This window comes from Gobio gobio (genome assembly GCF_949357685.1).
Source record: "Gobio gobio genome assembly, chromosome: 25".
NCBI lineage: Eukaryota > Metazoa > Chordata > Actinopteri > Cypriniformes > Gobionidae > Gobio > Gobio gobio.
The window spans coordinates 24992279-25018351 of NC_137121.1; the positions used below are offsets into that span (position 1 = coordinate 24992279).

Consider the following 26073-nt stretch of genomic DNA (forward strand, 5'->3'; position numbering starts at 1 on the left):
ACGAGTAACAGAAAACGAAAGGACGAGTACAGGCAGAAGTAGATTTATTGGGTTGTTTTAGTGAACATCCAAGGCCACATAGCTACCTTGTTAAAATACAACAAACAGCAAGTTACTTCCACAAATAGGTTACGACCATCACAAGACTATCCCGCAGTTGTGAAGGGCTAATCGGTGTAGAGCAGGAGTGTCCAAGAATGGCTGGTTCGGGTTGTTTGAAGTTGATTTCAGGAGCAGAATTTAACAACCCTGGATTAGTCTTCAACAACAATTAGGTTAAAAACCTGAGTTGCAAAACAGAACACTTTCAAACTCATGTGTCACTGAATTCTTTTATTAAAAGAAGTGGTTTGATGTCTACATTAGATGTTGGAAGTACATGGAGGTGTTCTTGAGTAAAATCACGCTCAAGAGATCGGTGGAGCGTCAGCTCGGAGCTTCGTAAGGCAGGTTCCCAGTAGAGTTCTGCAGGTGAGTACCATCTTTCTGAGGAGTCTCACTTTTTCAGGGCTTCAGTCAACTCGGGTACAACCTAGAAAAGAATACAAAGAGTAAACCAACCATCACTGCAGCTAAATACACTTGCCCATGTTTGGCAACAGTTCTTCTAACCCTAAATGACGGAGTGTGTCACTTTTCATTTCTTAAACAACTATGTAGGAAGACACATCATGGCCATATTCCAGGATGACAATGTCAAGATTCATCAGCTCAAAGTGTGAAAATGATGGGAGGGAGCATGAAGAATCGCTTAAATTCATTGAAAGTCTTTGGGATGTGCTGGAGGAGACTTTACACAGTACTGGACTCTTGCATTGACAATACAAGATCCTCACCAAACATTGATGGAAACAACATCACAACATTTATTTCCATCAAGAGGTGCAACAATTTTTGGTGAAGATCTTGTATTGTCAATGCAAGAGTCCAGCACTGTGTAAAGTCTCCTCCAGCACATCCCAAAGACTTACAATGAATTTAAGCGATTCTTCGTGCTCCCTCCTAACCATTCTTTCACAATGTGATATCCTTGTTAAATAAACCAATATCGTATCGCGTAATGAATATCGCATTAAGTGTGTGAGAACTGAGAATGATACCATTTGTGTTTCACATTCTTTCTGGGAAAAGAAAGCATCACTGCAACTTCTGAAAGTGACTGGCAGTGTTTTAGCAAAAATGTATATCACAAATCCGACAATATAATTGTAACATCAATGTAAACAAACAAAAAAAGTAATGCCAATATTAAAATACCGAAAACTCTTTGCTTGACTTGGTAACATAGTTGTACCAACCTAAAACTTAACATCAAGAACATCCAGGTAAACAGACACACCTGAACTAGGTGTGGATGATTATTTTTGTTATTTTAATTTATCTTTGTTATTAAAAATAAGTACTAAAAACGGTAGTCTTCACATTAATTAACTATACACTGATACATAATAAAGCTACAAAGGTTATTCAGCCACTGAGTGATTTTCCTAATGCAGGTTTACTGTATTAGCACACTGTCACTTTAAGACCTAATGCACGGATCCTATTGACACGCATTCAGTTTCTTTCCCCGACTGATATTGTTCACTTAAAGCATAATCGACTGTGTTTACATGAATACTCATCAAGACAACCATTTTGACATAACTGTGTGTATTTGACAGTTCGAGTGTGTAACAAGACATGAAACAGAACTGAAGGGATCACACACTTTCAAAGAAAAAACGTTTCGGTGTGTGTGTGTCAGACAACGCAGTTGTTTTTCGAAAAATTGTGTTTAATAACTCTTTTTAACATCAAGCAAGTCACATAAGTAACAGTCGTGTGCCCAGTCTATTCTCTGCTATATGCGTCAACCTAAATCGTACACTTTTCACAATGTTGAAGTAGCCTATTAAAATCATTCAGATATTGCGTGCCCTTGCGATATGTACATTTGCCACATTTCGATAATTTCGTTATATTGTGCAGCCCTAGAAGGATTTGACTTCAAACAGACCCAACTTTTTAGTTTTCTCTAGCGTTTAAGCCCCCTTGGCAAGGTGGTTGTCATTTGAGAGTAACCTGAACTTTTCCTATATGTCGGGGTTCTCATCCAAAACCGAAATGCTCCTGTATTCCAGAGCGTCCTGAAAAACTATATCATCACCCCAATATGTCCCCGGCTCACTTTTCAATCTAAGGAAGGAAGAGAAAGCCCATACATTTTAATCAGTTATCTGAGGAGTGACCATGTGTAAAGTGATCTGAGCGCTCGCCAGCGCTGCCCATCGGCAATCACTTTTACACAGTTTACCTGCACACCTGTGTCTAGCACGCACCGCCTGAATAAAAGATGAACGACAGGGCAAACACAGGGAAATAAACGATGATACCGTTACACGAAGTAAACACCAACAACAGATGGACGTGGTGTGTGTGTGGCAGGCCTCTGGCACCGGGAGCGCGTGTGCCACCTTGAACTATGGCGCGCAGCCGGGCGTGTAAAGCTCCGGTGAGAGGAGACTGAAAATAAAGGTGAAAAACTACACCCACACACTTGTGCTGACTTTCAATTACTTTTCTGCTCTGAAAGGAGAAGAAGTTGCGTATAAAGCTTCTGGTCGGAGCCACGGGTCGCCACTGATTAATTCAGCGACTCAATAATTCAGAAGTTGCACACTTTCCATTAGGTGGAATAATGCGCCCTGCAAAATTTAAAAGGGAAATATGGGGCAGTCTTTCTGTTTTTGGTTGTAGACTGGGTCGGCTCAAGAAATGAATACCAGGTCATTTGAAATTTACAGCGCTATTAATAATAAACACGGACGGTACTGCTGATTGTCCGAGGCACTGGAATAAAATGTCTCTGATGACCTGATAAGGATCTTTTGTGCTAATGAGATTCGTGTTTTAGAGGAAGAAGATTGTATCTTTCCTTGTTGCGTATACTTTATCCTTAGTTTGAGTGTCAAATGACAAAAGGCTTCTCTTCTCTGTCCTGAGGAGGTTTCACCATTTTTTATTTTACCACGGCATCACATCAGTGTAAAAATTAACTTCTCTAGTTTATTTTCATGCTGTTTTACCATTATGATGGTAAAAACTATGTCAAACACTTGCATTTAATCAATTATATTCTTAATCTATACAACAATAAAATGTTACCTATACAAATAATCATTATAATAAATGAAATAAATCTGAATGATTACAGGCTGCTACAATTAACAAACAAAAACACATATTGTATATTATATGTATAACTAAGGCTATATACATTCAGTAAAAATATAAAATACTATTGGATTCAAATGTGTTTCCCACATGACTTGCTAATCTCTAGGCCACAACTCCAACTAGGACTCTTACCTTGAACAGATCTGCCACTAGGCCATAGTCAGCCACCTGAAAAATAGGGGCTTCTGGGTCCTTGTTGATGGCAACGATGGTCTGTAAAACAAATAAGTCAATTATTGAGCTATATTATGGGCTATATCACAAAAAAAGAGAGACTCTGTTGGGTTAAGCACTGATAGCCAATTCCCAGAAAAGTGCGGTGGTAACTTTCTAAGAAAAAAATGCTAATGCAATATTACTGTAAATATCTCATTAACGCTCTGGCAGATTGTAAAGCAGTGCAATGAGAAAGTGTATTCCAAACATGCAGAATAGAAAATGCAGATGAATTATGGATGCAGGTAAAAAGCTACTCCAGATCGCTTTTAAAACACTCCTTCCCAATACATCGTCACATTTAAGAGGGAGTTAACTTGGCACATTCTGGAAACTCTTGGAGACCTCTTCCTAGTGGGGTGGGGTTTCTCCGATTGAGGATATTACCACAGAAAATGATATCTTCTTACTGTACTACAGTGTGTGTGTGTGTGTGTGTGTGTGTGTATTTTGACTGTACCTTGCTATCTTTCATTCCAGCGAGATGTTGGATAGCGCCAGAGATGCCAACTGCAATGTACAGCTCCTGTAGAGAAACCAAGAAAAGTATTAAAATGATATTTTTATATTATACAAATTAGCAGTTCCTTGCTCTTCTGAAATAACTTCACGTTTATGACGCTGATCCCCGAACACATTTGTTTGCCTATTCAGTGTTCAGTGTTGACTTGCATAAATCTTAAAGTGCCTCTATGATGCCATTTTAAAGGTTCCTAATTTTGTTTTGGAGTCTCCTACAACAGGTTTACATGCACCAAATGTCAAAAACACTTTCATTTTCTCATAATATATACATATACCAAATCTTTCAGTGACTCTCAAACGGCTAGACGGATGAATTGGTCTCTCCAAAACGCTCCTTTCCGAGAGCCTACTCTGCTCTGATTGGTCATATGTGGGCCACGTTGTGAGTGGTCTAACACTTAAAGCGCTTGTCGGAAGCTAAACGTCCATCACCATAACTGAACTTCAGCTCCATCCTGATCCTAAAGCTCTATACTGTAAAGACAGTAGCTTAGGCTAGGGTTTCCCAATTGGGGTGCCGTGTAAAAGTCCTTCAAATATATATTTTTTTGTTCAAATAATTCTCTCTTTGTAAACTTTATTCAATGCATGCCGTATGTTCGAATATGACCAGTAATTTTTGCCGTCATCACCCGGGTGTAACGTCAGAAGACGTGAATGAGAAGTCGCGCGCCCTGTGAGAAAATTTGTCTCCGTGCACTCATCCGAAAGCGCGCACACGTCTCACAGCGCGCAAATATTGAGTTCTCTTTCAAGTCTTGCTCTTGAACAGACAAATTAAGACAAAAAGTATGTCAACATGTCCGTCTTTATGAGTATTCTAGCAGACATAGTCTGTATATGCCTTAAGTGAACTTCATACAGTCGAGAAAGACGACGGATATCCGAGCATTAGGTCTTAAAGGGGCAGTAGCCTTTACTGCTGTCTGTTTAATGTCAAACCACAAAAGACAAGGACATCACTCACTGCTCTTGACTGAATAGCTTTTGTAAGTTTAATAGGATTAATCTTTAATTTATACAGTCAAATATGCTGTTATTTTACATTTGATCAATTTCTGTACCTGAAAACTAATGTTAGACGTACCTGAAAAGCAAAGTTTATTTTATTAGTATCTTTGCTCTATAGTATTTATGTGTGCTGCTGCTTGTATTTAAATTATTTGTTCTTATTATTTCTTTATTTTTATTTGACAGTAGTCCTTTTTTCCCTGAACATAGCAAATACTGAACCGTACCGAAACCGTGAACCTAAAACCTTACACCCCAGCGTAAAGTATGCGAGGGGGTGCCACAAAATGGAGAACATTTTCAAAGGGTGCCATGACTGAAAAAAGGCTGGGAAACACTGGCTCAGGCTACTATCGAAGAAGAAGAAGACAGTTGCAGCGGCGGGCGGGCGGGAGGAAGAGGGAAAAAGTAGCGGGAAGTGAACTTCAAGGAGAGTACATGAGTGTGATGTGCGATGATGGATCAGGACGCTGACGACCAAAATCAAAATATATTGTGTAGTTATAACCACTTTAGACTGTTAATGATTAGTGCTTTTTTTAAAAGTTTAAAACCCTTTTTTTTTGGATGGATTCCGGGAAATCTCCCTTATTTTCAAAGTTCAATGTTGACAGCTATGGTCTGGTATCGTATCGAAGTCATAATTTTGGTATCGTGATAACACTATTCTATTTAAAAGGTATTTGCTGATATTCTCTTTTTTTTGTTATGTTGGTTTACAAATTTGTACCTTTTTACATTTTTACTCTTTTAGTTTTACATTTTGTCAAGGGCTTGTTTACATTTATACATTTTATTGTACACTACTGAAGGCCAACGTTGCAAGTTAAATTAAATTTTTTTAAGTAAAATTGTTGAAAATTATTGTGATAAATTAGTCGATAGATTCATCTATATAAAAATAGTTGTTAGTGGCAGCCCTAGAAACATCTGAAGAACTAGTTATTCAACCCGAACCTCCATCACAAGGACGACTTGAGCAGGACGTTTCTCAGTGATATGCTACTCATTTTGAGGTACATTATGAGATGTTGCAGCTGTAATTCCTCACCATCAGCATGTATGTCCATCAACAAACCCATGTGTATGGGTCCATCTAATAATTAGGGTCAGTGAGGGGGTCAAACAGTGTCAAGAAATCTAAATTAGCATTTATTTATTTATTTATATTTATATATATATATATTATAAAACTATATATTTCACACATTACATATGTATGTATACACATGTATGGTTTTAAGCCAGTTATTTATATCTTTTGCTGTAGTGTGTCAGTAGGACACATCAGTTTACATTTCCAAGCATTCCTTTTGCTATTAATTGTAATAATCCAGTGAGATTTTTGTATGCACAAGGAGTCTGACAACAGCCGGTATGATCTGACCCCACCATCATCGACTCTGAGATTACAGGAAGAAAAACTGAGAAAGACTAAATCCAGAAGAACTGTGGCAACGTCTCCAAGACGCTCGAAGAAACCAATAATGTGCCTAAGACTTGAACAGTACTGTATAAGTAAAATCCAAAAATAATATTGCTTTCTAAACATTTAACTTTAAGAGATGTACCACAAATCAAATTCATTTTCTCATTTACCTAACAAATCGTAATACTCTCTCTTTATGTGCAAAAGTAGGCATTTATGAATCACTAGCTCATTTGATATGCGTTCAAGCCTGATTGATTGACACCGCTAGCAACAATACGGTGTGCCATGTTTCAATTAGCAGCACTTTAAATGAACTGAACAGAATTTCAACTATTTAGCACCATCACATGCGTTGCTACAACAAAGGACATTTAAAACTGTAAATCAGAGCCGGTGAGCATCTCGGCATTGGCTCGGAAGCGCTCCGCTGACCTCCCGTCCCTGAACACAGGCCACAACATCCTCCCAATTACTCAAAAGAGGAGTGCTTGGGGGGGGGGGATGTGGCAGGACAGACCCTACGTCCCTCCCCCTCGCCTCCACCCTTCTCCCGTGGGAGTGCTACATCAGTGGCTCTCAGCTTAATGCACTGCTCCATGAATATTTCAGTGCAGTTTAATGTGGCTGCGGCGCTCTCCCGGGGGCCACCGCTTCAATTTGTGAACAAGCGGCCGGCAGAAACTCTAAAAGCCAGGAGGACAGGAAAGAGGGCAGGGCTGGTGTTTCAGATGGGCTGAAGTGATGGAGAAACACAAATCTCTCAATGTCCATAAGACTTGTAGTAGTAGGTGGTGGATAAAAGTCTTTGAGTAACTGGACAATTGGTACAAAACATCGAAATGCCAATAACTTTTGATGAAAGTTGATCCTTTCATTGAAACGTAATTTTTCCACCTCTTAAACATTTTATCTGCTGATGTAACATAGGCTGCGCCAAAAATATCAGCCTAATGTCTCATGTTTTAATCAAATCAAGTCCGGCCCAACATATATTTTTTGCTGAAGCTTTCAATCCACATGAAAAAGAAAAATTTGTGACATTATGGAAGTCGACACTTTCCTCAAACGGGACGTAAAAGAGGGCCTGAATGTCTCGGCCACTTAACATGAGGTTTTTATTGATTTATTTATCAACAAATGGTCTGTGAAATATGGTTTTTAACCTTTAGGAAATTAATAAAAACTAAATATTACAAGAGCAAACTAAATATTAAATACTGATTTGAAACTTTGATCAATAAAAATATATACACATAAAAACATTTTCTTGTGACTATTTTTATTTTCTATTTATTTTAAATGGGGATTCCAAATTATGCAACCCTGTTACCAAAATTTGGGAATTTCTTCTCTCTTTTTTTCCTAGCATCGCAATAAAATATGCAAAATGGGTGATACTGGGGGGAACGCCATATGAATAACATGGCTGAAAATGTATCCAAAATTACGCTGTCATTCAGTAGGGACTAGTTACCTTGGGACCAAATGTTGGTGTGTAGTTATTGATAAACTTATATATATACACAATTAAGCGAATAAAAATATTCCTTTGATAATTTTTTCTTACAAAATCTTGAATAACAGGGTTGAATACTTATATATAACTATAATAGACTATAGTGAAAGCAGCTCCGTGTCATTTAAATAGTTGCAGCGTCATGGTGCACATCCTTAAACTTGAGTTTTTCCACACAAAAAAGCAAGAAAATGCTCTAAAACATGGATATCCAGTCATCAAAACATCCCCCCGAGGGCTAAAAGATTACGATTAACCACAAAAGACATACTAAATCGACCCAAAACAACCCTCATCCATCTTGACTCGTGTTCACTAGACTCTTCACTGGTAGAACTCATTCGGGACTTGTTCAGGGTGAATACTAATGCACAACGGTTGGGCTACGCTTGACAAGCTTGTCAAAACATTTGCAGAATTGGGTTTGGGGCTTGGATTTGCCTGGTTTGAGCTCAGGGCGGACCTGTGCAGTGCACGGCTCCACTAATGGCTCTGGTAAATCATTTAGAAGCCGGAATGTGCCATTAACTACATCACAACGCCTCAAAGCCCTGCTAATGTGTGGATAATGACAGCTGGGACGTCCCACTCGGAGCGGATAATGGAAAATTAACCTTTTTAAAGGGCAACGCGGACCCATCTTTCAGGATTCAAACAGAAACAACAATTAGATGTTGTTGTATTCAAAGTCAAGATGGTTTATCAGTTTGAAAACCTGGTGGGTTTATTAACTAGTGTTGAACTTTTGAGAAGAATTTTCTATCTGTAGAGGACAGACCGAGAAAGAAGACAACGGGTTTCCAGTGGTGGTACTTACAGGAGCCACAATCTTTCCAGTCTGTCCAACCTGCATGTCGTTTGGTACATAACCGGCATCAACTGCGGCTCTGGAGGCACCAACTATGATAAAACAGTGGTGGTTTCATTTTAAATTCATATTTCTTTAAATAGCTTGATTAAAAACAAACACTGTACACTGTACCGGCTGCGTTCAGCTGGTCTGCGAGGTCGTAGAGCAGTTTGAAGTTGTCGCCGCTCTTCAAGCCCCTCCCTGTTATGACAGAACGACGGCAGATGGGCATGAAATATGAAATTACTGACAAGGTTATGAGTCCAGAAGGATCGATACAGTCTCAGTTTACTATTGATTTTCTGAGCAAAAAAAAAGCCTAGAGAATTTTCTAGGGAATACCCAACATTATGACACAATGAACGTAAACACAAAGATGATGTAGTCCCTGTGGGAAGAGGTTTTAGTTTATTGAAGTTTATTGATGTTATTTTTCTTTGATATAGCAATAAAGTATGCGAGTTTGTGCATTAATGCTTTTATAAAACTGTTTGTTAATAATAAAAAATACAATAAAAAAGGAACATGTTTTCATTAAAATGTAAAAGCATATGGTATCATATTTTTAATAAATTTAATAAATGTATTTTGTCACATTTACTGTCAGATCAGCATTAGAGCTATATTTTTTTAAATAATAATAATAATAAAAATGTACAATGAAATTTCTTAAAACAATATAATAATTAAATAAAATCTTTAAATTTAATATTTGATTAAATTAAATTTTTATACAGTAAAAAACAAAAACAAATGAATGTAAACACAAAGATGATGTAGTCCCTGTGGGAAGAGGTTTTAGTTTATCATAATTTATTGAAGTTATTTTTCTTTGCTTTAGCAATAAAGTATGAGAGTTTGTGCCTTATTGCTTTTATAAAACTACTTGTTTATAATAAAATATTAGAATTCAAATACAATAAAAAAGAACGTGTTTTCATTAAAATGTGAAAGCACATGGTATTTTTAGATTTTATACATTTATTTTATAAATGTTTTTTTTATTGTCATATTAGCATTAAAGATACATTTTTAATTAATTAATTAACTAATTAATAAAAATGAATGAATAAATAATTCAATGTTCTCTTTTAATTTAATATTTGATTATATTAAATTTCTATACAATGTTCAAACATACAATGAACATAAACACAAAGATGATGTAGTCCCTGATGATGAAGTCCCTGTGGGAAGTGGTTTTAGTTTATTCTAATTTATTGATGTTATTTTTTCTATGATTAAGCAATATAGTACAATATATTTTTGCCTTTTGCTTTTATAAAACAGTTTGTTTATAATAAATACAATAAAAAGCAATAATAGAATATAGATTGAAACTTGTTATTACATTATGAGAAAATAGATGTAAAGAAATACACAATTTTCCTATTTAGGAAATCTTTATAAAAACATGTATTAAAATGTTGAATAAAACCATTACCTAGTAACATTAAAAGCAGGAGAGTTCAGCAAAATATGTTAAATATTCAGATGCCTTACAAGAATTAGATGTTAGTCAGAAGATATAGTTCTTGACACCCCAAACTGGTTAACAAGTGGCCTATGGGTGTGTTGCTGTGATATAGGTAGGTGAACAGGAACAATCATATTAATGTAATGTTATGTTACGTTATATCATCTATTTTAGCACAGCTGAAGCTGCATTTGAGAACAAACTATACATTTTCTAACATAATTAGAGTATATTAAAGACAATTTCTTATAACGTCCAGTGGACAATTGTGGTTCTTGTATAATGTTCTTACCTCCAGACACCACGACTTTAGCACTGGTAAGTTCTGGACGGTCACTCTTGGTTAGAGTTTGTTCCAGCCACTCGGAGACTCCAGCAGGGGCAGACGAAGAGACTGCAAAAGCAACAACATCTCGTGAGGAACCGTCCAAATAAACACGCAGTTGTTCCAAAATACCCCTTTACGATCCCTTTAAAGTCAACGTTTAAACAAACTAGCCCATCAAAACCTTGCAGCGGAGTGGAGGATTATATACAACACTAAATACTATAAACCTTTGTGTGTGGTATCAAAGTCAGCATGACCCGTTTAACTTTATCAAAGACTGAGTACCTTCCTCTGAAGAGGCGCTGCCCCCCTCTGTGGCCGCAGGTTCAAAGGAAGTGCCTCTAACGGTGAAGATCTTGACGCTTTCATTGCACTTGACTGTGCTGAGGGCATTTCCTGTGGCCAGAAAACAGGAGGAAAGTGGAGAAATTACTTTTATATTTTATATATATATAGGGCTGTCATGCTTATATGTAGGTGCGTGCATAAATATAAATATATAGATAGATACACACACACACACACACAGCGATCAGGCATAACATTAATGTTTTGAGGAGCACAACAACCAGTTTGAGGTGTTGACTTGGCCTCCAAATTGCCCAGATCTCAATCCAATTGAGCATCTGTGGGATGTGCTGAACAAACATGTCCGATTCATGGAGGCCCCACCTCACAACTTACAGGACTTAAAATGATCTGCTGCTAACATCTTGGTGCCAGATACCACAGCACACCTTCAGGGGTCTAGTGGAGTCCATGCCTTGACGGGTCAGGGCTGTTTTGGCAGCAAAAGGGGGACCAACACAATATTCGGAAGGTGGTCATTATGTTATGCCTGATCCGTGCGTGTGTGTGTGTGTGTGTGTGTGTTTATATATATATATATATATATATATATATATATATATATATATATATATATATATATATATATATATATATATATATATAAAACACAAAACTAAAATAAAATAGTGGACTCATCTTTACAAGAAAAAAAAAATCTAGCTTTTTTTATACTAGAAGCAAGATTTTCACTTTATAATAATTTGTATTATAGGACATTAGCGTTCATTACTATAACGAAAACAGATCATCATCAAATGTTCATTAAATACATTTAGGATAATTCGAGAAAATGTCCCTGGAGAACCTTCATGGATCCCCCAGTTGAAAACCTTAAACATAAATGAGCACCATAAGCGGCAAAAAACACTTTTCATTCAATTTTTTGCATGAAAAACATTAATATGTGACTTAAAATAAAGTCTCATAAATATCAAGAGCTCTGTGCTTGCCAAAGATAAAGTGGCCGGCGTAATTAAGAAGTATTTATGGCAGATTTTATGGATGAGAAACGGTGAACAGAAAAATAATACATGCAAAGTGGGACAAAAAGGCTCCAGGGTCCCCCTTAGATTTAAAAAATGAAAATATATGATTTGTTACAAGTGTGTGAGTCATTGTGCGTCTCAGTTCACGCAGCCAACCAATGGCCAGACTCCTAAATCACAAACTCCATGTGAAACAAAGAGAAGGATATGGAACATACTAGGAAGGTTATTTGAAAGCAAACAGGTTTAAAGCAAACAGGTGCATCTTAAAGTGCTACTGGTGCATTTGTTGGTGTGTTTACCGGCATAAATGGTCCTCACAAAGGTGTCTGCAGATTTGATCTCAATGATATCTGAAATGGGAGCCACGTCCAACTTGGCGGCCACTCTTGGAAGGAGATTCTACAAATAAAGAAATACACCCAGCATTATTAAAGACAATCGGATGTATTTGAAGATCCTGAATAAGTTCGAGCCATTAAAACATGCACATCCTTATCTGCAGATGAGGTCAAATTTGATTTGTTTGGAAATAGCATTATTTGGGCAGGCATTGATCAAAACCCAGTTTCAGCGCATGTCTGAAAACTTTGGCCTTCCTGCATCGCAGACGGAATAAATATCGTTGAGTCTGAAAAAGAGCTCTAAGTTATGTCTAGAGGTGAAAAATATTGCATAGTGGTAATTCAAGTGTTTTATATAGTGACATAATGAAACCAAATCCACCACTTAAGAATCCATCAAATAAAATACGTTTAGCCAGTGAGGAAATTGAGACTAATACATCTCTTTGGTCTGGGGTTAGGCTACATAAGATACTGTTTAATGTATTACAATTCAATTTAAATACCATTAGATCTGCTGCCTGACAGTTTGGCTGTGGAATGACAAATAACCGTGCATATAATAGAGCCGCACTTATTGTGGACGGACTTCTCCCACAATTCCAAAAGTAAGAAGCCTGATAGGGGCTCAGCAGTATGAGAGTTTCTAATCCATTTCCCATTTGTGCTTTTCACTTTGGGAAATAATCAAATAACTTCGGAATGAGAGGAACTACAAAATCCTGCATTAAGTAAAACATAGCTACACTAATAATCACTGATGCAATCACGTGGAAAAATAAAAAAGGATCAAGGCAAAATCTATTTAAGCTTTGCATGAGCACACACAAAAAAGTGTTTGTCAGCGAAAAAAAAAGGTACAGAAATGTTGTGCATTCTGAAAAATGTTGTACAAGTTTATCATAAAAGGCAAATTTGTACATTATTTTGTACAGTCTGATAAAAGTTGATCATTAAATAAAAAAACACTATCAAGGCAAAAAATTATAATTTGTACAATCATAATTTTAGTTTTAATAATTAGCAATTGTTAATTGTTTATCATTTTTTGTACTTTCATTATGTGCTTTTGTCGTTTCATTAGTTGTTGTTTTTTTATATTGATATTTTTTTTTAATTGTTTGTATTTTATGTTTATTTATTTCCAGTTAATAATTTTAGTGCTTAGTGAAATAACTGCCAAGGCTACATTTCTAATGTTCATTTTGTTTCATTTTTTCAACTAATATTCATTTTATTTTATTTTTTATCTCAGCTTTATTTCAATAAACAAATGTTTTGATAGTTTTAGAACCCGTGTAAAATTTGTATTAAGTCTGTCATCAAATAAACAAAACCCATCAAGACAAAAATCGGGCATGTGATCAGCAAAGGAAAAAGAAATAGGAAATCTGACCAATAAAAAAATATTGGTTTTTTTTATTTTTTATTATATATAGGCTATATATATATATATATATATATATGTATATTCCAATAATACATACTATTGTACTGTAAAATAAAAAATACACCAGAGTGCTTAATAATCATGATAATATATTATAATACAATATATGTAATAATAAAAATATTAATGGCAATGTTAATAATTATGATTATTATCATCATCGTTTTATTTTACAGAACACTAAAATTACAATACTAACATTTCTTTGTTTGTTTGTAATTTCTTTCTTTTTCAAAAATTAAACCATTGTGCATTTATTTGGGAGGAAAACCACAGGGAGAAGTTATCGCTTGACAACTACAGATCTATAAACAATTCTCATGATGAATGTTACGCTCCCAAATGCAAATAATAAGCTGTGAAACTGAAAGTGAACACAGTGCTGGGCTTTCCTCTGAAACATGCAGCGCGTCAGACTTTATATTTATATCATTACATCACAACCGTTGCGATTTGATGATTGCACATATTGCATACGACAAGCCATATCACATTCTCACAACCATGCATTGTCAAAATACACACAAAAAAAAGTTACTGGGCAAATGGCGAGTAACACCGTTTCAACGCAGATTTTACTCGCATTTGGCGTTTTGAAACTTGGCTAACATGATAAATGTGTCCCGCAGATGGCGCCGCGAGCTCATGGAGACGTACAGCGCTGTTAGAAGCAATACGTACATTAAATAAATGTATTAGAAAACGCATCATTTTGCAGTTTATTTAGTCATTTTAAGGCAATTTCACCATTTCAATCATCAATCAGTAACCAAAATTTTTTTCTGTGGTTAAGTAAATACTAGTGTGTAAATTACTACTAAGTGTAATTTCTACCTGAATATAAAAAAAGACGTAAATTCTATATTAGCACTCAATTTAAGCTTGTAGAAATTAAAGCGTAAACATCAACGTAATAAAATTAAGTAAAACCTACTTAACTTTCTGATACTGGTGTTCCCATCATGCACTGGGGCATGAAAAATTAACTAGGTTGATGTTTTTTTCAGTTTTCCAGCTGTATTTACACTGTTTTATCATTGCTTTGGTTGTTAGGTTTAGTAACTTGCCATTTTGTGACATTTGGAGTTAATTTTCTACTCAAAATGACACATTGACACTCAAAAATGATCCAACGAATGTTACCATTATTGTGTATTGTGGAACAAGTATTGAGATCTCTGTGTTCAGGTGGGTACCACATTACTTCTGTTATCTAGATATGTTGTCTACACAATTTCTACTGTATTATTTAAAGCATACACTTTAAAAGCATGGTTTAATTCAGTGTTACATGTCTGAGTAAAATGTACTTGAAACAGTATTGCAAAGTAAACTTAAAATAAGCAGAAATTACTAAACAACCTTTAACTGGCCAAGTTAATGTTACTTTATTTTCTATAAATTTTTCTATAATCTACTAATTTTACTTAACTTAGTAAAGTAGATTTAACTTAATTCCATATGTGAAATTTACTTTGAAAAAATATGAGAAAAATTAAGTGCATTTTACTTGATGTTTTTTTCAGTACTTTTCAGGATGGAAAATACATAAATCCATTTAAATACGGAAAAAATAGACATCAAATTTGTACAATCTGATAAATTTGTGTCATCAAATCATAAGAAAACATCCAGGCAAAAATTTAAGTAAATTTTGTTTTGTTCTGATAAAGGTTTGTCATCAATTTTTCATGTCAATTTTGTTCAGTCTGATAAGAAAAAGGTTGTCAAAAAATCAAGGCAAAAATATGCATTAATTTTGATCAATGACATCCAAATAAAAAAGTAACAATGGTTTTGTTTTTGCCACAGAGTGTAAAAGACAAGTGTGTCACCCTTTCAACCCTACCTTTCCGAAAGCAGAAGCTCCCGCACAGATGTGTGTGAAACTGAACTGTTTCTGAGTTGCCAAGATGAGCGGCGTCAGCTCCTCTGTGAAAGACAGAATTTACTTCCGTCAATCTGTCAGACGCTTTTATCCAAAGTTACTTGCACTGTCCTTTCCTTAAAATTCACACAAAAACATGAACAAAACCGTGAGTTTACCTGGCAATGACCCTTTGTAGGCATCATGTTGAGCGATCAGAATTTTCTTCACCCCTTGAACTTTGGACAACTGCTCTGCAACCTGTCCAAAAACCCATAATCAGAGCCCTGAAATCAGGCTTGCACATAAATCAATGAGCAGGAAGAGAGAATACCTTTGCACAGTTCGTTCCAGCAACCAAACAGGACACATCACTGCCCAGTTTATTAGCAGCGGTGATGGCGTTCAGGGTGATGGGGGTCAGCGTGTCATTATTGTGCTCGGCAACAACCAGAGTACTCTGAAACCTCTGAATCAGAGCAGACTGGACAGAGAGAGAAACAAAGATATGATACAGTATGATATAAATAACTGCAGGCTCTTTCACCCAAATAACCAATACAAGGTTACTACTGAATGCAGCCAAACATTGTTCTGTAGCCCATAGAGGTCATTAGAAATCTGATACATAACAGGAATCTTACTACCTAGGGTCTGGCTTAATATATTAACAGATCAAATTCAATGTAGGTCGCATTTTAAATGCACTGTAGGTCAATCAGTTCGCTAAGGACAGTGAGGAGGTTTCATAATGCACTGTTTACATATTGCATAACCTTGACAGATAGTTAGCTAGCTATGTTTATTAACTAATCATATTGATGTTGCCAATACCCTAAACGTGTCATGAACATATTCAAAGCTCAATATTTCTGTCTAAAAGCTATAAAAACACCAGCAAAACTATGAGAATATAATAACGTTACAGTAAACGCTTAGCTAGCATGTTGTATAACTATGAATAAATAGGTCAGCAAAGTAACCAAACATTTGACATTGCGTTTTAACCGTCACATATCAAAAACAACACATTAAAACAAGCGTATATAGAGAACAATAGCAGTTTAGTAACATATTACACCACTCCTACTGAACTAAATGAGCGAGTTAGCCAGCATGCTAAGCTTTTTATTCAGGCCTGTTTCTCTCTAGAAAGGGCGGTGAGAAAGAATAACAACTTTAAAAGAAAGTGCGCACTGATTCTGTCGTTTTGTCGGGTTTTTCTTACCAACTGCCTCAGATGGGTCTTGTTTATTGCTTTGAGCATGATTACAGCAGCACACTCTCAGCAGCCACACTGCCACTGCTTTAGCGACAGGGGATAGAGGTTGAGTTGAGTTCTCGCGAGATCATAAGAGACACGCCCCTCTCATATATATAACTCATTTTATAACGGCTCAAATGTGTTTTTTAGGTGATATTCTTCAGTATATTTGCGCAATCAAAAAATATTATATGTACATATATATGTCTGATTGGAATAATTAATATAACTGCCTAATAACAAAGTTTTGACAATCTGAGAGCTTTTAGTTCAGGAAGAATTGCCTGTAAATGTGACAGGGTCCACAGAACCAAGGGTCACAATTCACAATTCACAATTTTTTGGGCATAATCTTCGAAAACAACAGTAGAATGGAAAATGTTGGTATGACTATGAGCTTTTTACAGTGTTCTTACAGGGGTATGAGTTTTATTAACGTTCCCTGATGGCCTTTTTGTTTGTTTGTTTGTTTTATTTAGTAATTTTGTGTAATTTATTGGTTTGAAATGTTTAGATTTGTGAGTTGAGTTCTCGCGAGATCATAAGAGACACGCCCCTCTTATATATAAATCATTTTGTAACACCTCAAATGTGGTTTTCTTGGAGGTGATATTCTTCAGTATATTTGCGCAGTCAAAAAAATATTATATATGATTGGAATAACTAATATAGCCTAACTGTCTAATAGCAAAGTGGGCGGAGATTGATTAGATATGTAATTAGGGGGCGGGGTTTCAACGCTTTGATAATCTGTGGAGTTTTTAGTTCGAGTTGACTTGAAGTAACAGGGTCCACAGAACCAAGGGGTTAGATTTTTTATGACTTTATAATTTTGTGGCATAATCATCGGAAACAACTCACAACATATTTTCAGTAGGCTATAAGTAGAATGCAACATTTTTACAGTGGTCTTATGGGGGTATGAGTTTTATTAACATTCCCTGTTGGTCTTTTTGTTTGTTTGTTTTATTTAGTAATTTTATGTAATTTATTGATTTGATAAATTTGGATTGATGTCTTTGGGTTGAGTTCACGTGCAAAATATCAAGACAAAAGGGGAAAAAAGTGATTTAGGACTTTTTGCATCTAGTTATTAAAACGTTCATGATAGATTGTTCAGTTAAACTAAAAAAAAAAGATAAATTATAATATAATATTAATATAATAATTTATAATTATATTAATATTATATTATAATTTATCTTTTTTTTTTAGTTTAACTGAACAATCTATCATGAACGTTTTAATAACTATGCAAAAAGTCCTAAATAGGTATGCACATGCAGCATATTTTTTTCAACCTAAAAAGTTAGGCTATATTTTATTCTGAGCATTTTTCCCCGCTGTATTCTATTGGTTCCAGCTGATTCATTCAATCCGATTGCATTGAATTTAAATCGCCGACAAATGGTTGTCAACTAAAGCCAATAAAACGTAAAACGTTGTAGGCATAGGCTGCATATCCAATCTCCATCTGACCCCTCATGGAGCCATTGTTTCTTAGGCTAGCCTAAATTAAATGTGTTTGTTTGCGGGGTTAGAGGTCAAAGTCAAAGGTGAGGTTCGACAGGCGGTCACTCTGATTCACACAACACCACTTTCAAAATAATTCTTGGCTGAATCATTTTCAGACTGTGAAATAAACGAAATTATTCATTTAAAAATGTACGGACTTTAATCCCCATTAAACATGCTGGAGAAGTGTTTTTCCAGCTATATTTAAGTATAAATATGACAAAAAATGGACAGAATAAACGAGTCTGGTGAGGTACCTTTTTAAAAAATCATTTAAAAATAGTGATATCTTGAAAGGTACATATTAGTACCTAAAGTTTGCATATAAGTATCTAAAAGGAACAAAAGTTTACCTTTTTAAAACGTACCGCCCCGGTGACAGCTTTTGTACCTTTTATTCTGAGAGTGCACGCACACTGTAAAACATGACAATTAAGTTATTTTAACTTATTTATTCTCATTAACTTCAAATGCCGTGACAATTTTTGGATTTTCAACTCAAGTTTATACGTTTTCAAAACATTAAATAAAAGTAAAAATAAAAGAAACTTGTGAGAATCTTCTAATTGAGTTTACTCATTGATAGCCTACTCACTCTTTAGTTTTAAGGCAGCAGGTGAACTTTAATTTCTAAATTTCAAAATCAGTGAATTATTCAGAATAGGACGCATGTGATGTCTCTTCTGACATTTCCAGTAGAAGCAGATTAAATAGATAGATTAAAAATCCGAAGAATGCATGTTGGCCAATTTTATGACGGTAATATTCAATGGAAACACGCACAAAGAAGCGTAAATTGATTGAAACACGTTTCATTCGCAGTCAAACTAAGCTCGAAATGTGTATAGGATACTCCAATCCTTTTTCTAATGCACTGCACTGGTAATTCGTTTAATCTAACTATTTTATACCTAAATTATGCTTTTTGTTAGACTGGCAAAAACGTAAATAATTAGGCTACTGTAGTAGCCGACCTATAAAATATGAAACCAGACCGGTCTACATGTGAAGATATGTTGATGTCCAGTAGGGGGCTCACTAGAACACATGGACTTCAATTCACATGCATTTTCCCTATACGGAATTCTGTAATGTATAGCCGATGTTTCTTTGTTTTGAGAAAGTGCTAATTTCGCAGAATATATTAACAATAAATTCGTAGCCTATATTTTTAAAACCGTATTCTATTTTTGTTTTGGCTAATGTAGGCTATCAAATGCAGTTTAAATGAGTTGCCTGTATACGCGTATTTAACGTGGTCCAGCTTCTCATTGAACAGCTGCATATTTAATAATTGCACTAAAATGTAACTTAAAACACATTGCCTATTTGATGCATTTCCAGCTGTTTGTTCACTGTTGCTCAGCGTTTCACAGTTATGTTTGGAGAAACAGAAGTGCGAGCGTAATCTTCAATTCCTCTGTCTGTACACAATATTCAAAATATTTCCCGTGGTCGGATCTTCTCCGCGCCGGGCTGCTGATATTCGGGGGCGCGTGGTCCAGGTTTGCATGTGACGTCAGGGTCCGGTGACGTCAGAGCCAGTGTCTGTGTGTGTTGCTCTTCCCACAGGCTCTTCGGCCAGAAGTTATTAGTCAGCTCGGGACGAGGCAGTTTCCCATTCCATTTCCTCATCTGTACGCCTTCTGCCTTAACCCTCCTGTATGGTGGATATTCTACCCCATCCTTCTTTCTTGGGTGATATGGGGGATCATTCAAAAAGTAAGTGCTTTTACACAATATGTTCGTCATTGCACAAGAACTTTGAATATCGTTTATGCAAAAATTAGCGACGAGAAGGACATTTTTGTGTCAAAATATAATTTAGCCTACTATATGATCATTATATCATCATACCACTGTGTCACCATTTGTTGTCCTAAATTTAAAAAGGCATGACTTATCTGCAAAGAGTAGTTCTGGTGCAGCTCAAAACACGAACTAGTAATATAATGAAATAGAACAGGAAAATGAACAACACTTTGTGGTTTAGTGGCATGTCAAAAGAGGATGCATGAAACCTGAGCTATAATATTGCATATTTACACGACGGCGGTGTTAAATAGCCTATAGTCGGAGGACACTAATCCTTGCTCTCCATATCCAGAGAAGTCTGGAATCGCCATGTGTGTAGGCTGTGGAAGTCAGATCCATGATCAGTACATACTGCGAGTGTCCCCGGACCTGGAGTGGCACGCAGCCTGTCTGAAGTGCGCAGAATGCAGTCAGTACCTGGATGAGACGTGCACTTGCTTCGTCCGGGACGGCAAGACTTATTGCAAGAGAGATTACGTACGGTACGAGTCACCATATTTGTGATTTCACAGCTTTGGAATTTCGTCGAGGCCCTCTTTTTCACAGATTCTTGACCCAAACTGATCTAGAGATAGGGGAAAACTCTGCATGCTGCTATAAGAAAATAGATTCAGAGTGCTTTTAAACTACCTTTGTTGCAGGGGGAAAAGTATAGATATTACAGTAGACTTGGCTATAGTGATATAATAGTAAAACGTAAAAATAACTAAGATATTTAGTGGAATTTGTTATTCTTTTTCAGCGAAATCCATGGCTCGAGTGTTGCAGTCATGTTTGGTTTAGCTTTGCCATGCTTGTTTTCTAATACCGACGTTTGTTCAGTTTTGTCATGAAGTTTGCTTAGTAAAGAAAAAAAGTAGTTATCTGTAAAGCTTGTATTATGGATATTCTTGATGAAGCATTCATTGTGTCTTGTAATACACCATATGAAGCCATAATACACTATTACCTATTTATAGGTAGCATATTAATTTAAAACAAATGTCAAACACTGTTTTGTTTACTCTGCGACTAGTTATGCGTAACTGTGCTTGCAATTATTAATGAAAGGATAAATGCATGTAATGTGTATTGTACCATTATACCTTTATAATAAATTGTATAGGCCTATATATTCATGCGTTAAGAAAAGAGTTACAATTGTACGACCCGTAGCCTATTTCTTGGCCTTGTAAAATCAAGCTAAAATGAGCTGGACCGTTTTCGGAAACGAAAAATAAAATAAGTAAATGTTTCTTCTGGAAATTACAGATTATTCGGGATCAAATGCGCCAAATGCAACATCGGCTTCTGCAGCAGTGATCTGGTGATGAGGGCCCGGGATAACGTGTACCACATGGAGTGTTTCAGGTGCTCGGTGTGCAGCAGACATTTGCTCCCGGGAGATGAGTTCTCTCTGCGGGACGAGGAGCTGCTCTGCCGGGCGGATCACGGGCTGCTAATGGAGCGCGCTTCCGCCGGGAGCCCCATCAGTCCCGGACACATTCACTCCAACAGGCCCCTGCACATCCCAGGTAGTAGTAATAATAGCCTAATAGCTAATAATAATATTAAGAAAAAATATTTTTAATAATAACAAAAACAAGATTAGTGTCCAAGTTAAATATAATTTCGTTACAACAATAAAAGAAAGTGTCACAATCATAACATGCCTAATATTAATAATAATAATATTTTCGTTATTTTAGTTGTTGTGAAATAATAGCTACTATAACAGGCATATGAGACTCCTGACTTTAGTTCTCTGTAACATCTAATCAGCTTGTGAAATTGTGTTAACAGACTACCGAGTAGTTTGTCATCTGTGCACGCAGGCCCATTTGAAGATATTTGTTTTCGTGTAAAACCCCTCATGGCATTCTTGGAGCTGGCTGAGATATTCATGACTTAATTAGCATTACCTGAAATTAATCTGAAACCGTTTTATTGCAAGTGGCATAATGTTTGGAAACAGCGTTTTTCTTAGTTTATTATTTTGTTTAAATAATGAAATTGCATTGCGATCTTTAAATAAAGAGTTCTGTTATTTTATTGGCTGTTAGATTGGTAGGTCTTGGTAGGTTTTTCCCCCCTTAAATGCATTATTGATTAGATAGGCTAATAATTGTACTTTTAACGTTTAATTTCGAACTAAAACTGCATGTAGATAATTTGACTAAAATAAACAGTTTTTTCAAAAGTGTGTTGACTTAACGCTTAAACAGCATTAAACCATTCAAATGTTCTGTTCGATTATGTGTCACTACTTAACCCTGTAAGATGGTGCACTTATTGCATGTTATACTTTTATATCCTATGTCGATCCTTCAACATTTTGCACATACAGCAAAGTTGAGAGCATATTGAAGGCCCTAAGAGGTGTTTTGACTGACACGCACTTGGCTACAGACCGATGTGTGTATGCACAATTTAACCTTCAAGTAAGCGTGCTCTTCTGCAGTGTGTCTAAATAATGAAATGACCCCTCAAGCCGAAAAGTGATTTACACGCATTTTGTTCGCAGAACCCGTGCCAGTTCGTCAGCCACCTCACCGGAACCACGTTCATAAGCAGTCTGAGAAGACCACGCGTGTTCGGACAGTATTAAATGAAAAGCAGCTTCACACTCTCCGGACGTGTTATAACGCAAACCCGCGACCGGACGCGCTCATGAAAGAACAGCTCGTGGAAATGACCGGCCTGAGCCCACGGGTCATACGAGTGTGGTTCCAAAACAAACGCTGCAAAGACAAGAAGAGGTCTATACTTATGAAACAACTACAACAACAGCAACACAACGACAAAACGGTAAGAATATCTGTTTAGTAATACTGACGAGGGATGGTTTGACTCTGTTCTCTTCAAGTAAAGTTTCTTCAATGGTTCTTTGCAAATATTCCTTATAACTGAGTTTACTGTATGCTTCTTCCGAGATTAAAAAGTTATTGGTGTTTTTCGGACTATCTATCTATCTATCTATCTATCTATCTATCTATCTATCTATCTATCTATCTATCTATCTATCTATCTATCTATCTATCTATCTATCTATCTATCTATCTATCTATCTATCTATCTATCTATCTATCTATCATCACTCGTGTGTTGGTTAAGTGAATTGTTCACTGCATAATATTGAAATATTTTCAGGCCCCACTTTATATTAGGTGGCCTTAACTACTATGTACTTACATCAAAAAATAAGTACAATGTACTTACTGTGTTCAAATTGTATTGCAAAACACCTTTGCTGATATTGCGGTGGGATATGGGTAAAGTTAGGGACAGGTGTGGTGGTAAGGGTAAGTTTAAGGGTAGGGTTAGGTGTAAGGGAAGTGTCAACTGTGTAATTACAAATGTAAATACAGAAATTAATTACAGACGTAATTACATGAAGGTATTTTTTAAAATGTAAGTACAATGTAAAAACATGTATGTACACAATAAGTGCATTGTATCAAATGAGTGGTTCCAATTTTCAAATGCAAGAACCTATATTATTGCTGTGATTTTTTTTAAATGATTTTGAACACGTATGAAATTCCCACCCAAAGTTAAGCTTCTTTGAAACTGAAATATGATAGCTGTGTCGCTAAGGTTTCTCCTCAACCTTTTGCAGAATCTTCAAGGTCTCACGGGAACGCCTCTGGTGGCAGGCAGCCCGATTAGACATGACACCACGGTCCAGGGAAATCCTGTAGAAGTTCAAACCTATCAGCCTCCGTGGAAAGCCTTAAGCGAATTTGCCTTACAGAGTGACCTGGACCAGCCTGCTTTCCAACAGCTGGTGAGGACTGCCATCTCCGAACACTTATTATACAAGGCCTAACAACTAGGCTCTAATGTGCTCCTCCATGACATGCCGACTCTTTTACTTTCCTCAAAATGAACAATCATATAATTTAAGCATTTTTCTAAAAACAAAAATGGCTACCTTAGGCCTAGCGTTATACATTTGGCAGTTATTTTCAAGTTTCAAGCGAGCACTGTAGGATACTGTAATTACCCAACAAGCAATAGCCGTCATTTCACCGTCTAGGTTAACTCTAGACCCGATACATAGTCCGGCTATGAGTAACCCACTTCCAGCCAAAATAACATTGAATTTGGTTATATGTCGTTTATGCCAAAATAACTTGCGAAATGTATGAAATTCCATCGTTTAAGCAAAGTCAACAGTGATTACAAGGTGTTTGGTTTCATGTTTGTGTTCTAGTTAGTCTGTTCTTGGGGTATGGTTAGACGTCTATTCAATTTTCACTGACAGTCCAAATTTTGCCTTGTTTTAGCATAGACGTCAGGGCTATATTTGGACGGCCATGAGACGTCTTTTAAACGCAAAATTGCTTGCTGTTTTTTTTTTGTTTGTTTTTTACTTAACAGAAAAAAACCTTTTACATAGGCTATAGCATTTTCATTAACAGGGTTTTTATATTTTTCAATGTCTAAAAGTTGATTACAAGTTTGTCCGAACTCCGTATAGCAACAATTGAGATGTCGGGCGACATGGACATTAGCCTACATAGTGTCATACGACAAAAAAACGATAAATATAAATATATCGGGCGACATCGATATAACATAATCTAGTGTCATTATTTAGCACGTAATTATACATTTACATATCGCATTTGTTTACAAAAAAACGACAAAAAAAAACAAAACGATAGAGCGAGGACAGTTGATTATGTGATGTAAGGGCGCGAAAAGACGGTCAGAAAATCGCGCGACATTTCCGACAGAAATTCCTTTGAAAAGTTGATCCCACGCTGGTAATTCGCACACTGGTTATTATCTTTATCTAGTCTGTTATTAAACACCATGCCAAGGTTGTGTAGGCTAATGCAAATGTAAATTGCAAATCGTAGGTAAAACTTTTAATCAAATCGAACAGGCTACTGATTCCCAACTCTCCTCCTCACCCTTCTATAGGTGTCATTTTCCGAGTCGGGTTCGCTGGGTAACTCGTCTGGTAGTGATGTGACCTCTCTGTCATCGCAGTTACCCGACACCCCCAACAGCATGGTGCCCAGTCCCGTGGAGACGTGAGAGCCCACCGGAGACTCCTGCCCCAGCATGCCCTCACCCGCCCTGCATGAAAACCCATCACCTCACCGCCTCGAACGGAAAAAGGGATTAACCGAGATGGATTTAAACAGTTTGCCAAACGGAGGAGCCTGTCCAAGCGACTTTGGGGTTTCCAGACGTGTTACAAAACTGTTTTTAAAGCATTTGGACCGTATATCCAGGACGTCCAACGGAATATGAACACATTATTTTGGTTTTGATTATGGACCACTGTCAACCTTACGAAAACAACAGTCTTAACAGTGTTTATTCAAGACCATCAATGTGTAGCTTTATCAACAAGTGGTATTTTCCATATGAGACGAAAATCTACTTTTTTTGTCTTAGTGCGCATGATCTCTCCGAAGATGTATAAAACTGAGCTGTAAAATATTTTATCTTAACGAATGGATGACAGATTGTATAAACTACTCGATTTAGGAAAGTAAGTTATTGTTATTTATTGTCAGGACAACGTCCATACCAAAAATTGAGAAATTACCTAAATAAACGACGTTAAATGCTGTTTATGTCTGAGGAAGCCTGCATGCAAAGACTACCATATCATGTTACCTTTACATTTTTTTTATAACAAGATGAAAGGTCTCAATACAAAGGTACTGGCTATTGGACGGGAAATAACTGTCCAAAGATCCAACAGGAGCAATGAAACTAAATTAAATAGTGAATAACGTCATTGTGGTGATATCAGAAATGTATAATGAAAATACAATTTTATTTAATTTTTTGTTATCATTTTTAAGATGTTTTAATAATATGTGAAATACCCTTCTATGTTTTTTTGCATCGTTTTGGGGGAAATAATCACAGAGATTACGACGGAATATTTTGAACTGTAAT

At 36.3% G+C, this 26073-nt stretch overlaps 2 protein-coding genes across 2 annotated transcripts; one reads left to right on the forward strand and one right to left on the reverse strand.

Annotated features, from left to right (window-relative positions):
• Positions 1-27: 27 nt before the first annotated feature.
• On the reverse strand, positions 28-16923 carry etfa (electron transfer flavoprotein subunit alpha). The gene is made up of 12 exons (XM_079810375.1): positions 16801-16923; positions 15907-16056; positions 15752-15833; positions 15555-15637; positions 12214-12313; positions 10860-10970; positions 10539-10640; positions 8902-8970; positions 8737-8819; positions 3896-3961; positions 3352-3432; positions 28-532 (listed from the first exon to the last, which is right to left on the reverse strand). The coding sequence occupies exons 1-12, from the start codon at positions 16837-16839 to the stop codon at positions 497-499; spliced, it is 1002 nt and encodes a 333-aa protein (XP_079666501.1). The 5' UTR covers positions 16840-16923; the 3' UTR covers positions 28-496.
• Positions 16924-19930: 3007 nt separating this feature from the next.
• isl2a (ISL LIM homeobox 2a) lies at positions 19931-25738 on the forward strand. The gene is made up of 6 exons (XM_079810279.1): positions 19931-20073; positions 20459-20648; positions 21418-21680; positions 22670-22953; positions 23765-23932; positions 25078-25738. Exons 1-6 carry the CDS (start codon positions 20016-20018, stop codon positions 25192-25194), a joined length of 1080 nt encoding a protein of 359 aa, XP_079666405.1. The 5' UTR covers positions 19931-20015; the 3' UTR covers positions 25195-25738.
• Positions 25739-26073: the final 335 nt, after the last annotated feature.

Coding starts and splice junctions, on each gene's coding strand:
- etfa (XM_079810375.1), bottom strand. CDS start 16,839: ATGCTCAAAGCAATAAACAAGACCCATCTGAGGCAGTTG. Junction 8,971..10,538: donor TAAAGTCGTGGTGTCTGGAG/GTAAGAACATTA, acceptor CTGTCATAACAG/GGAGGGGCTTGAAGAGCGGC. Junction 533..3,351: donor TAGTGGCAGATCTGTTCAAG/GTAAGAGTCCTA, acceptor ATTCTTTTCTAG/GTTGTACCCGAGTTGACTGA.
- isl2a (XM_079810279.1), top strand. CDS start 20,016: ATGGTGGATATTCTACCCCATCCTTCTTTCTTGGGTGATATGGGGGAT. Junction 20,074..20,458: donor TATGGGGGATCATTCAAAAA/GTAAGTGCTTTT, acceptor CTCCATATCCAG/AGAAGTCTGGAATCGCCATG. Junction 21,681..22,669: donor CAGGCCCCTGCACATCCCAG/GTAGTAGTAATA, acceptor TTTTGTTCGCAG/AACCCGTGCCAGTTCGTCAG.